Source organism: Mus caroli, unplaced genomic scaffold (assembly GCF_978045245.1).
Source record: "Mus caroli unplaced genomic scaffold, Mus_caroli_1 scaffold_7, whole genome shotgun sequence".
Classification (NCBI taxonomy): Eukaryota; Metazoa; Chordata; class Mammalia; order Rodentia; family Muridae; genus Mus; species Mus caroli.
This window is the reverse complement of record NW_028227262.1, coordinates 96,821,683-96,835,477: the sequence shown is the minus strand read 5'-3', so window position 1 is coordinate 96,835,477 and position 13,795 is coordinate 96,821,683. Positions and strand designations below refer to the sequence as shown.

Sequence of the window (13,795 nt, the reverse complement as noted above, 5' to 3'; positions counted from 1 at the left end):
GTGACCGCCCACATGACCGCCTCCGCCAATCTCAGCAGCCCTCACAGGTGGTCCCGCGCCACGGGCCGGCAGCCGCCTAGAATGGAAGGGGAAGAGGCTCACAGACGCGGCCTGCCTGCACCGGGCTGGCCCAGGGCGCCCGACGCAATCAGACCCCTAGGCTGCCCCAGAGCCCCATCCCAGCCGCCGAAGCCTGGAGGCAGAGATCGCCCCCCACCACCTCATACCTATTCCTGAACCCCAGATCCACTGTGTGGATTCCCCCTGTTCGGGCCCTCTCTGAGGGTCCAAAACCCAGGGTCTCTGTAACCTGTCCGCCCAAAGATGGTCTAGAGAGGGAGATCCACTCTTTGCCCACCTCTCTCTATAAGCAGGGAACCTTTAAGACCTGATTTGATGCTCCAGCGCCAACACCGCAGGCGCGGTGTCTCCTCTAGCCGAACGGAGAGACCGCTGCCACAAACTGGAACCATGTGGTTCGAATAAAGTCAATGTCTCTCAGCTTCCTTTCTTTAATCGGCGGCGCACTGTTTATCTGCCCTAAAGGAAGCAGTGAAATATTTATCTATTAATGAGCCTCATTTGCCAACAGATTTACTAACATGGGATTCCCTTTTCTCCTCCCGGACACTGCGGCCCTGGCAGTCTCTCTGCATTTGCTCCTGGGCACCTGGCTGGCTGGCAGCAACTCCAGAGATAGCTCAACACCCGCTTTGTCCTAGCCACAACCCCTAGTTACCCCCTGAGTGACAAAAAACTGGGGCATCCTCATTCAGTTTGGGAGAAATTCGGCTCCACAATTTTTAAAACACATCCGTCATACATTCCTGGCGGCTCTCAGTCAAGCAAGCCCTGGCCTCCCACCGGTAACAGTTTTAGAGCTGGGTTAGAGAGAGGAGAGGTAATCTCAGGACCTGGGTGCTGTAGCTCACTGTGGAGCCCCAGTTCTTTAGGAGACAATAAAAGCGAATAAGGGAGCCCTTTCTAGGGGCCACCCAGATCCCGCGGCTTCACCTTTCTAAGCACTGTGTGCTTGCTAAGCTCAGTCTCATTCTCTCCCAAATAGTAGCCCACCCTGGGGGCTTACCTTGATGGGCTTCAGACCCCCTCCCCCTGCAATGATAGGTCGGGGGAAGGCTCTGCTGCCCAACGCTCTCTGGAGGATATTTGGGTGAACCCTTTCCCTAAACGCCTCATAAACTGCCCAGGCCATGCTGGAAGACTGGCGACCTTTTACTGCTCAGCTCGATTGCACATCATAAACCCGACTTCACAATGCAATTGCCCCGGAAATTCTCCTCTAAATTATAGAGTTTGGTTCCTGGTGCACAAAGCACTTTCTTATCACTTTCAGTGGGTCCAGGCTGCCTCCACCTACCCCACCCCCGTTTACCGCATCCTCTCAGGGGGTCTTGGAAGCACAAAAGACAGAAGGATGTTCAAATCCCGCTGGAACGAACTCCAGCTCCTACCTAGTAAAGGGCTCAGGCTTTGGTGGGGAGGAGGGCAGGTGGGAGCTGGGCTGTCTCCCCTGGAGCATAAGGACCCTAAGGCGGCAATATCCGGGATCCACTTTATGGTGGATCAGGATGGGAAACAGAAGAGCTGAAACAGGAAGGGGGTAGAAATCGAAATAACAGCGTCTTCTAGGAGAGAAATAAAATTCTAAAATAGCTAAAAGAAGATGAAGCAAACCAAAAGAAGGCTGGGAGATCAAAGAGGCGAAATTAGACTGCTTTAGACCAATAAATTGTTCCTGGGGTGACACAGAAGGGCGCACAGTGAAAGGCCAGGCAGGCCGAGGCAACCGGTCTGTCTAGACTCAGGAGACTGGAGCAGTCCAAAGGCACGTGTCTAAAGTGGAACTTCTCTTTAGAAGGAGACCTGACAACCAGAGTTCGGAGTTGGGTTGAACAGGAAAAACAGGACACTAACACACCTAGGAAGGTCATCTGAATTTGGTCTGAAAGGACTAAGAGGGAACGCAAGAGACTCTGTGCTAGTTTGCCAAGGCCAAATAGGTCCCAAATTCTGCTGCTTTCAAGGCCTTGGCACTTCTGGGCCCAAGTCTTCCCTCTGAGCGGAATCCAAGACTCACCAAAAAACTTCACTTCGTTTCTGTGTCTCTTTTCCCTGGGCAGACTTTGAACAAAATCAGACTCTCAACAAGGCCTATTTAATTATATGTTTTCTGGCCGTTGGCTCCCTACTTATTTAATGGAAATGTATCTGTTATGTGTGAAAATATTCACACACTATTTAGCCCAGGCCCTGGAGAAGATGCCGTATAAGCCAGTTTTTAATCTATCTAAATATTTCCCAACGCTTTCCCAGAACTAGCTTTCAAACCTACTGCCAGAGTGTGTTTCCCCCGTTTCCTGTGGCCAGATAGTCCTCGAGGTTGAAATCTAGGTTTAGAATGTAAACCCCAGACCTTTGCAGCAAAACGGGGCCTTCAGGAGAGTCGAGTGGTGCTGAGTTTGGGGGACTTTGAACCTTTCTAGTCTCCTCCCCTGAGAAGATGGTGGGCTTCAGCTATTGGGCTTGGAGACTGTGTCCCGGACTTGGTGAAAGGCGCCTGACTTGGATGCGGCCACCAATTCCTCCCCGAAGCGAATAAATAAGCCCAGTTCCTTGCCGGGTCTTGTCCGGGCGAAGACAGCGACCGGCTGTGAAAAACCTCTCAGCAGCGAAGACCAGAGAGCAGCCTGCCCCGCCGCCAGTCGGCCAAGGGCAAGGGAGGCTGCTGGCCTAGGCAGTTCACCAGGCCTCTGAGCCCCTGGAGGCCTGCACCTACCTGGGGTTCTCTGTGATCCGTGGAGGGAAGCGGCTGCTGCCAACCAGTGACTTCCATTGTTAGAAAATTGGAGCTTTCTATTTGTGTCCACTGCTCAGCAGTAACATAAATAGAGATTTCTCAGGATTAGGATAGGTATCTCTTGGTGCTCTCTCCAAGAAGCTATAAAACCCTTCCTACAATCAGATGCTGTGAAGTAGCGTGAATTACATACGGAAATATAACAAGGATATGTGCCTGTAATACTCACGTGTGTGCAGGAAGATTTTTTTAAAAAGGGAGTAAGAGAGAGAAAGAGAGGGAGACCCAGGAGAGATGTCAGCCAGGATCGAGTCCCTGGTTTTACAGCGTGTTCAGCACGGAGATGCGAGTCATAAACATTTTGTGGGCTTGGCCGAGACTATTACGACCCAAATAAATGCACTGCACAGTCTCTATTCACGGCGCTTCGAAGGGTTAGTTTTCTGTTTGCTCTTGTGTTTTCTTTCCGAAACCATCCTACCCCAGAATCTGATCCTCACACACTGGCCGCCTTGCTCTGAAGCTGGGGACATCTCGCATTAAAAGTAGCCTGGGAATGAATGGTGATTTTTTTTTTTTCTTCTCTTCAACCGGCGACGCCAGAGTAGCCTTGGCCTTTCAATGCCAAAGAAATACCACGGCCTAAGAAGCAAGAACGACTTCAACCATATGAATGCGTTCTGAAGCTAGAGTGTTATTGTACTTATTTAAACGTATGGATCATTTATTTTCGAACAACCTAACAGTTCCTAGACTATGCCCCAAGTTACCCCAGCGTGGCCAAGTTGCCCGAAGATCTACACAAGACAGCCACCAAGTATGAGTTTATAACCAATTTTCAGCCGCCTAATTTTAAGGTCAGGTATTCAAACCGACCAAGTCCCCCGACGTCGTTCTCTCTCTCTCTCTCTCTCTCTCTCTCTCTCTCTCTCTCTCTCTCCCTCTCTCTCTCCCCATACTGGTGGTGGCTAGCTAGGCCTGGTACCCCCCGCCCGACCCTGAACCAGGTTTGGGGACCTCACGGGTCGGCGGAACCCGTGGCCACAGGGTGCGCTCTCTGTGGGTTCATCTGGTCCTGGGGCCGTAGGTGTTCATTCCCTTGCTCTTCGATCGTGAACGACCCGTCCCCCGTGCGCCTCGCTGTCCCTAGATCTCTGCTGGGATGAGGACTGTGACCCTGAAATGGAACTGGTGTTCTCAGCCACAGCCCCGCACCTTCGGCATCGCTGCTGCCACGCAAAACAGCGGCCTCGGAATGGGGCCGGGGAGGAGCGAGCGCCGAAGGTCAGGCAAGCCCCGGCGCATGCTGTGTCCCCTGGAGGCTTTCAGGCTGGCATGAGCAGCAGGGAAAATATACGACTGCTGCTCACACAAATCCCATTCCAGAACGGCTCGCTTCAAGTCGACATTTTAGGAGCTTCCTAGGTCTCGGCGGCCGGAGATGGCGGCGAGAAAGCCTCTTGCGTGGAGCCACACTGCCATCTCCTGGACTTTTCTTGGCACTGCAGCCGCAGCTGCTCTGGCCCGCGTGAACTTCGGCAACGCCTGTGACCCCACCAGCGTTCCACTCCCATGGGCGGAGCGAGGGCCCTGTCCCTGGGGAATCCTTGGGGAGCCAGGAACCTACGCTGCCGAGGGGGTAATACCCATAAAAGAGGGCTGTTTCCGCAGTCTCTTTATCGGAGGCAGACAGAGCAAACAAATGAAAGGGTTTTGGTGGGATACCCTAATTGGAGCTGGACAGTTGTAAACTCATTAAGAGCCGAATTCCAGACAGTTTGCAGACCTTCCTTTATGGCACACCCTTACTGCATAAGCTTTGAAGTCCTTTCTGTCTGCAACAACAGAGGGCGTGCCAACCTGGCGGCGCATTGGGGGTGGGGGCTAAGGAGAAGCCCCATCCACCCTCACCCTGGTCCCCCTTTCCCGGCTTAGAAGACAGTCAACATTGCAGAGAGATGGGGGTGCGAAGGGAAAGAATTGGGGGGTGTGAGGCGAGGCAGAATCCTCTGGCTACATCTGGAAGGCGCTTGGGCCTCCGAAGGCAGTCGTTCCCCCTACGCAGCCCTTTACACCCCATAAAGGGTAACAGCCCTCATTTTCTTTTATGGTGCTTCGGGGCTTGTCGGTTGCTAAGGCCTGCTTCTGTGGGGACTCCGGAGGTGGCTTAGCAGTGTAGGATACTGAGCCCCTACCCCCAACCCACCTCCGGCCAGGTTGGCAGGACCCAGTGGGGCACAAGGGTATGGCTTTTCTGAAAAACCCTGTTTGAAGCAGCAGCCTCGTTGCCGAGGACATGTGGCTCCTGCCTGCCTCCTGAGAGTCTTCTCGCTCCGCTCCTTGACTTCCAGCCCTCAACTCGACCACCCTACTTCCAAAGGCTTCAGTCCTTTTTTTGTGAGTCCAGGGTTGGGGAATATTTTTGGAGGCAGCCAAAATGAAAGGGTGGACTTTCCACCGCTGCTGCCCAGCGAGGCCCAGCTTTCTGATGCTTCTCTGGTCGCCTGGCAAATAGATCCGAGTCTATTTGCTCCGCCGCTGGGCTTCCCAGCTTTCCGCCTCTGCTTCCTAGCTACCAGCAACCATCTGAGTCGGGAGTGCTTAGGCCTGGCCCAACTACCGCTGGTTCCAGTGAGAGAGACCGAATTAGGGCTTTATCAGTCTCACCTCAGCCCTCCCCCGAAAATATACCTAGAAAAAGAAGGTGCAAAGAGCAGAGCCGCACAACGTAAAAGAATCAATATATTTTATTTGGCAAAAGTTAAATATCTCGACACAACAATTTGGTCAGTAGGCCTTGAGGTAACTATTGCAAAATATACAGTGTATGTTCAATCCGATGGGAACCCCAAATTCACCAAGGATACAAATCTACAGTAGCCCAAGAGCAGTTTCATGGTGTATAATTTATTATCAATAAAATTAACTCCATTACAACAAGCACTCACTTTCTCCCAATTAAAATTAAGCGTAAACCCATAGGTAGTAACCCTCTGCACACACGTATAGCTCCGAATTTCCTCACTTTTCCTCTGGTGCAAAAACAATATTCAAGCTTTCTGATTATGAATATTTCTTTAATATGGAGATTCTATATACATTGGACAAAACTGGAGTCTAGAACGTAAAGATGAAGAAACCCACATTTCAAAAGTAGATACATCATGAATCTATGCATCCCGGAGAACTCTCTCCCTTTTCTTTCCAAATCTGATTTCACTGGGAAATCCTTACAGCTAGTTTACAATCAATCGTAGGTTAACAGTCTAGTTACACAGAAGACGTATTCCACTACAGAGCTATACTCTATGCCACAGCTTCTCTCCCCCCATAAACAACCTGAGTTCAAATTGAATTCTAGCTTCCACAATCACAATGGGTACTTCACCCAGCACAGAAGTTTGAGTCACAAAACATAATTACCACAATAAAACACAGTGTTCAAGTATTTTGGCAGAATGATCTGCCACACGAAGAGCAAATTAAATTAGCTACAGAGACTAGAAACTATACAGCCAGTCATCAACAGTTGTGCATTATATAAAAAGGTAGTTTTCTTTCCGTTTGCTTAAAGTCAGAAGCAGGTAGATTTTTTTTAAATATATATATATACAAGCTAGCACATACAGCCAACAGCGCTAATGCCCTCCCTTGTGTGTGTGTGCCTTCTAAAAAAATGGAAAGCTTACAATACCCAGTGCCTCCTCCATTAAAGCCGCAGGCCTAGGAGCCAGCCTGAGCGCGGACTGCCAGTGGGGAGATGAGGCCTGGGATTTAGAGCTCCTTTGTGCGGGTGGTGCAGACTGGGTTTGGAGGAGAGGAGACAGAGGGAGACAGTCCTTTCTTTTTCTTTCTAGCTTGCTCTCTTTCTTTTTAAACGAGCCCCTAAAAGGCTCACTCGTCTTTTGCCCGGTCCTTGTTGATTTTCTTCATTTTCATCCTGCGGTTCTGGAACCAGATCTTGACCTGCCTTTCGGTGAGGTTGAGCAGCCGGGCCACCTCGTACCTGCGGTCCCTTGTGAGGTACATGTTGAACAGAAACTCCTTCTCCAGTTCCAGCGTCTGGTGTTTTGTGTAGGGGCATCGCTTCTTCCGAGTGGAGCGAGCATGTAGCCAGTTGGCAGCCGGGTTATCTGCGGAGGGAGAGAGACACTGGGTTTAGAAGGAGCATCCCGGTTGGGTCTGAAGGAGCCTCTTGGGGGTCTCTGGCCGAAGTGCAGGATGCCGCTGAATTGGTTAGAGAAAACATAATGAAGCCCTGGCAGACAGACCCACGGAGGGTCACTTACAACAGCGCCGAGAAAGTCTCAGCTCCCCCTCCCATCTCCACCCTCCTTTCTCCTCTCTTCTCCCGTCCCCTCTTCTTCTTCCCCCCACAGTCTGCATATTGTGAAAGGATGAAATTTGGAAACCATTTTTTTTTTTTTGCCAGCAAAGAAAAGAGCAGGCTGCCCTGAGTTCTTGTGGCAAGCTTAACCACCTCTCTTTCCCTCTCTCATTCCCTCTCTTTCTCTCTCTCTCCAACTGTCTTCCTTTCCCAGCTTCCTTGCAACTGTCCCACTCTTTATTTGACCTTCCCGGAAGGCGGTGGGAACTACGCGGAAGGCAGGATGCCCCAGGGCCTTTGATCACATCTCCACTTTATTTGAATAAATCTGGCAAAGGGACCCTCGTGGCTCTAAAGCCCGCATCCTCATCTTGGGCAGGATTTCCGCCGCCACCGGCCGAAAGCAAGAAATGGAGGGAATCAGAGGTCTCCCCAAACGTCCCGGGTCAGATTGCCCGGCTGACGTTGCTGCCACAGTTTGTGAACAATCAAGCCGCACAAAAGACTTCTCTGCGCTGCTTTCGAAGAACCGCCCAAAGTCTGTCTGTCCTAGGCCAGGGCAGCTTAGAAGAGGGGCGGCGGGTCTCCGCTCTACTCGCACGGCCGCCCCGCCCCCTCACTGCAGCAGCCTCCTCCCTTTCCCCTAGCCGGCCCGGGTGCTCCACACAGTTCTCTGGACTTGGGGCCCCTATCAGAGGTGTTCCAAACACCAACTTCTGGTTCTCGGGCCCTAGATCCAGAGGCACCCATCGAGGACGAAGGCAGGTTCGAGAGAAAGCTGACGCGCTGGTAGATCCTGGTGGCCTGCGTGGAGGCAGCGGCCGGTTTGCAGGAAGGAGACACTTACTGGGATCGATGGGGGGCTTGTCTCCGCCGCTCTCATTCTCGGCATTGTTTTCGGAGAAGGCGCCTTCGCTGGGTTGTTTTTCTCTATCAACTGGAGGAGAACCACAAGCATAGTCAGTCAGGGACAAAGTGTGAGTGTCAAGCGTGGGACAGTCACCCCTTCTGGCCGAGAGCGGTTCAGGTTTAATGCCATAAGGCCGGCTGGAGGGTAAGCCCGCGAAGGAGAGCGCACCGGGCGTGGGTTCCAGCCAGGAGCGCATATACCTGCCGTCCGGCGCCGCCGCCGCCACGGGCGCCTGGGGGTGCACGTAGGGGTGGTGGTGGTGGTGATACACCGCAGCAGGCACCGCATTGGCGCCCGCCGCGTGCACTGGGTTCCACGAGGCACCAAACACCGCCGCCTTGGACTGGAAGCTGCAAGGGCTGAAGTCAGGGTGTTCGGCCAGCGCTGCCGCCTGCCTTGGGGGTTGACCCAGGGTCCCTGGAGCGTAGCGTCCCGCACCCAGCTCGTCGGCAGCGTCGGCGCCCAGCAGGAAGGAGTCCACATAGTAGTTGCCCAGGGCCCCGGTGGTGGCCATTGCAGTAGCCCGCGCCTGGCCGGCCCAGCCCGACCCGCCGAAATTATGAAACTGCAGATTTCATGTAACAACTTGGTGGCACCAGGGGGGGGTGAAGTACAGTCACCTAATAAGTTGCCGGCGCCCGCGCCCCCATTGGCCACGCGCGTCACGTGTCCGCCCGGCAGAACAATAACGCGTAAATCACTCCGCACGCTATTAATGGCCCGGTGTTTTGCAGTCATAATTTTTATAGCAAAAGCCATATGTTTTTATGCAAAGGGATCGCGCAGCTCCACGATCTGGTTTGTTTTAATTGTGGCCAACGAAGATTAAAAGATCAAATCTGGCCTTGCCTCTGTACTCTCCCTTGCCACCCCCACCCCAACACACACACATACCAGACACACACACACTTCTTAAGCGGACTATTTTATATCACAATTAATCACGCCATCAGGAAGGCGCGGGTCCCGCGTGTGAGCACGGCCAGCAGAGCCCCTCACATAAAATTAGACAATAATTGAAGCCATAAAAAAGCAGCCAAATCGCATTCTCACTCCACTGTATTTAAATCTATATTTATGATATTTCATAAGGAGTTATTGTTTCGGAAGCCACACAGGCTGGTGGAAAGTCAGGAGCGACCAACAGATTCGTTTGCCTCGCTGCGGCTCCCTGTAAAAATTTATGAGGACTTGGAAAGGTTAAATTAGACTGTTGTGTTTGGTTGGTGAATACCCTGTAAATAATCCTTGCAGTCCTCAGAGATGTGAGCCCCCCGCCCGCGCGCGCCCCCAGGGCCGGCCTCGAAAAGTCAAATACAAGGCTCTCTCCACCTCAAACAGAGTGACCACCGCCCCTGTCGCGACGCACCGTCGATGATACAACCACCTAAAATGGGCTACCGACCCTAGTCAGACTGGAAAGCCAGCCAGGCGCTTGCACATCGGCCAGATCACCCTTGCTCCACAGGGAAGGCCCACAGAGCAACCGCCAAGGAGAGAACTGCCAGCAACCCTCAAGGGTTTGTGTCACAAACGCCCTGATTGTGTCACAAGCGCCCTGGCCCACATCTTTGAGCACAAACTGCCCAGCGAATTTTATTCCTTAGCCAGCGGGTTCTAAGCTCCATCATCTGTATGCCTAGTCCCTCTCCCCAGACTGGAGATGGGGAAAATCGCCAGTCAACATCAAGAGGTGTTTGTCTTGCTGAGGGGTCACCTCGCCTAAAAGAGTGGCCATTTCTGGGCCCTGTATGAACCGCTCTGGTATCCTTCCCTCCTCTGTTTTTTCTTCCTATTCCTCTATCACCCCACTTTCCTTCCCTCCCATTCCCCTTTTCCTTCTTTTGTTACTCCCCTCCCTCCCTTCACCCCTTTCTCCCTATCTCCAGCACCCCTGCCTTGGTTATCCTTGAAACAGAACAACAGAGATCCCATAGTCAAAACTAGCCGACTACCGCTCAAGTCCAGTGCTACAAATTAACCCGGGAGGAACACTGAACATTGACTTTAATCTCATCCTTTGGTCAAATGGAGGATGTTATTTTTCACCCCTTAGAATCTTTGGGAATGAGAGAAAAAAAAGTGAGAAGGCCACAGCCACTGTTGTTAATGGGAGGGGCGGTGGCCCCATCCCAGTCTGGAACACAAAGCAACAGCTCTTAGAAACTGTGTAATTAAATTCACGTGTGAATTCTGTGCCTTCCAAGAGTGTGTTTCTCATTACTTCACTATCCACAAAACTGCTGGCCCGAGATATTTCCATCTTTGTTTTTGCTTTCTTCCTCAGAAATAGTTCAAGGAAACACTTTCCAACACTCTGACAGATTCCTGTCTCAGGAGACAGAAATTCCCCCCAAATATTAGTCTCTCCACCAGAGAGGGGCTGGGAAGCTCCTGGGATCCATACCCCACTTGTTTGCTTGTCACAGAAAGAAGAAAGTGGTCAGCACCAGGAACTGGATGTGGCCTGTCATGACTGCCTCAGTCCCCTCCCCCTAATATTTTTCCTTTCCCTGCAAATTCCTCCAAGACACACACACCTCCAACACAACCCAAGGTGTTCTAAATATCCGGTAGTCCTCTGAGGTTCAGGTTCTCATTAAAGCAATAACCCAGGCGTATAAGAACTCTGCTCTTAACTGTAAATGGTAGAGTATTCCTGGCTGACTCTCTCATTTTTTTGTATTCAGAGAAGATATGTATCATCACCATCATCATTAATATCATTATTTATTAATTTAAAATACTTTTAAAACTTTAATCTCAAAATAGAAAAATTACAAAGAAGTAGGTAATGAGTATTAAGCAGCTGGTTACATGTGGCCCGAAGGGGAAAAAATTCATAAAAGATGTTGTCCTTGTGAGTCTAGAAACTTGATCCTAAAGTACACAGGTTTTTATTTCTGCTTTCTTTTGGATGTGTACCGAGTTGTATACACATCTAGAAATAATAAATGGATGCAATCACACAACACCTCATGCTCAACTGAGAATCTTCCAAAAACGTTGGTCTTTGAAATAAACCCAATACCCGGATGCAGAAAATGGCAGAGAAGAGTTGGAGGGAGCCTGGTGTACTGGTCACTCAGATAACAGGTTGTTGACTGAGCAAGGAAAACAATTCCCGGGCATTAGCCTGGGCCGGGAAGGGAAGCAGAGTTCTGCGGTTTAGGGCAGTGCCTATGTTGTTGGCGGTGGGGAGAGGGTGGTTTGCTTTCAGGTTTCTGTATTAAGAGTCGTTAGGCTGGTTTTCTTAGATTACAATTTAGTACCAGTACCCCAGTTTGTGCCCTCCCTGTTCTTGAATTTGGGATTGTTTTCACTCATTTAAAATATATTGGACCTGGGAAGGTCTCCCTTCCCAAACCCTCAGTTGCACAAGGCAGGACATTTTCTGAATCTAAAATGGCTAGCAAGCCAGCGAGCAGTCAAGCCTTGGACCCGGTGAGGCTCTCTCATCACGGTCAAAGCCCGAGTTAGGACCCGTAAAGCTGGCAGAGTCGCGTCAGAAGCTGCCTGCTGAAGCGTTCTCAGTAGTCGGGCGCCACAGAACCTAGGCAGGAATTCAGCCCTGATTCCAACTTCCGAACCAATGGAGCTGGCAAAGGGTTTCTTGCCCTCGATGTGGGCACACAAAGACGCCGCGGGTGCCCCCTCACCGGATCTCTCCGGCAGCCGCTAACGCAAGGCCGCCGCCATCCGGTCGTGATCGTAACCGAGGCCTTGTCTGCGCAGAGGCCCACCAGGCCAGAAAACACGGACCTGAACAGCTTCCCTTATGCACACCTTAGCACATTCAAAACTGTGTACCGAGGGGGGGGAAATGAAACCTCGAAGCTTTCTCTAAGCCAGCCCTTTACCCTCCGGAAGAACGATTTGGAATGGAAGCGGAGAGACAGATTTGGACAGAAAGATGGAAGATGCAAGAAAAAGAAAAAAAAAAAAAGGAAGGAGTAAGGGAAAGGGAAAAAAATAAAGAAAGAAGAAAGAAAAGAGGATAGAAAATACGTAAAAGAAACAGCGGCAACTGAGAGTAGAGGGCGCCCTTGCAGAGGAAGGGTAAGCAACAAGGCCAGGATACCAGCCCCGGGCTGTCCTGACTCTCCGGTCTCTGGCTGGGTCTCTACTGGCGAAGGACCTTTGCCTCTGCTCGTAGCGGGATTACAGTGCCGAGCATGTGTTCCAGCCCAGCCTTGCAGGAAAATGACAGAGCCCCACACAGGCACGGATATGGAAAGCTCAGACAGCAAAGGAGCGCCCCTGACCTTGAATGGCCCGGGGCCCAGAATTCTTACCACGCCCCCGGCGTCCAAGAATCAGCCGCTAACCTGACTGTACCTGCTCCGGGCCAGGTGCCGGGCGGCGACAGTGAGGCGGGCTGGGTGGCACAGCGCTGAGGAAGACCCGAAGCTCCTCCTGCACATGGGGATCTGAGGTTGCCACCGCAGGCCTGGTACGATTAGGCCTTGATGGCCCGCCTAGCCATCCTGGGCTGCTCAGGACAGATGCTTTCAACTGAAGTAATGAAGGCAGTGTCGTGCTGTCGAGAGAAAGGTGGATCCCAACAACAGGAAACTACCTAAATCACCGACCAGTTCTGATGCTGCGGGCGTAGGGTTACCTCGCCCCTCGCCGCCTCCGCTGCCGCCACTGTCGCCGCCAAGGAAAGAGCCCTGCGACTGTGCCCAGTCGAGCCCTCCTCCGCAACCTGTACCAGACACCACCCTAACCCGATGGTGAATGAAGAGGGCTCTGGGCTCGGGAAAGGTACGCCTAGGAGAAGGAGAGAGTGAAAAGGAGGCGGGGGGGGGGACGAGAAAGAGGGAGGAAATAAAAAGGAAGGGGGAAAAAACCTAGAAGAGGAGGGGAGACCCAGCGGTGTGAGGCGGGTTCCCCAGATTCTGCAGCTTTGCCAAACAGAACCTCCCTGGACGACCAGAAAAGCAGGGGACAGCAACGAGCAGGGTCCTGTGGCTGGCCGCGGCCTCTTCTACTCACTCCCCGCAGCCGCTCGCTCTCCCCCTCTTCTCCCTCCTAGGCGCCCGCCCGCTGAGGCGCGCGCTCCCGCGACCCTTCCCCCACCTAGTGTCGCCCCCCCCCTCCTGCGAGCAGGAAACGCGTGGCCTAGCGGAGGACCGCCAGGTGGGGGAGGCCGGGCAGGGGGAGGGGGTGACCCTGGACAGCTCGGCCCAGGTCCACTTAACCGCTGTTGCAGGCACTAGTGGTGCTCCGTGAGTGGACCCTCCTCCGCGGATTTCGGGCGTGGGCTCTTCTGGGACCTGGATACCCGCAAAATAACTGGCCTCTGCGAGCCTCTCCGGGGCTCCCTAAAGAAATCCTGTTTAGCTTCCTCTGTCTATGCCGCTCTCCTCTCAACTGAAACCACTGGTCCAAGACAGCCACAATCCAGATATACTAGCAAGTCATAAAACTGAACAAAAGCCGACAAACCTTAAGGCACCAGGGCTATAGGGCCCAGACAAATTACGACCGTCTAGGTAATATTTAAATAGATGCCTAAAGTAATTGCAGGGGGCTCGGGCTAGCCCTCCTGTTGTAAAAGTGGTGGACAGGATAAAATGGAAGGTGAAGATAAGAAGTCAAAAAAGAGGTGAAATTAAAAAGCTTCATTCCACAGCTTTTATTCTATAAGAACATAAACATCATCTTTTTCCACGCACAGCAGCAATACAATATTAATTTATTCTGATTTAAGATTTTGAAGTAAATAAAGCTAGAA

At 51.9% G+C, this 13,795-nt stretch overlaps 1 protein-coding gene and 1 non-coding gene across 3 annotated transcripts; both read right to left on the bottom strand.

Annotated features, from left to right (window-relative positions):
* Positions 1-20: 20 nt before the first annotated feature.
* Positions 21-3,972, bottom strand: LOC110296122 (uncharacterized). The gene is made up of 3 exons (XR_015047517.1): positions 3,836-3,972; positions 389-540; positions 21-76 (listed from the first exon to the last, which is right to left on the bottom strand). It is a non-coding gene; the product is annotated as an uncharacterized LOC110296122 (transcript).
* Positions 3,973-5,579: 1,607 nt separating this feature from the next.
* Positions 5,580-8,722, bottom strand: Hoxa9 (homeobox A9). Of its 2 annotated transcripts, XM_021164339.3 has the most exons (3): positions 8,256-8,722; positions 7,993-8,082; positions 5,580-6,951 (listed from the first exon to the last, which is right to left on the bottom strand). In XM_021164339.3, exons 1-3 carry the CDS (start codon positions 8,536-8,538, stop codon positions 6,713-6,715), a joined length of 612 nt encoding a protein of 203 aa, XP_021019998.2. In that variant the 5' UTR covers positions 8,539-8,722; the 3' UTR covers positions 5,580-6,712. The 2 variants fall into 2 exon arrangements, with proteins under 2 accessions (XP_021019998.2, XP_021019999.1); XM_021164340.3 differs by having other exon boundaries at positions 7,993-8,722.
* Positions 8,723-13,795: the final 5,073 nt, after the last annotated feature.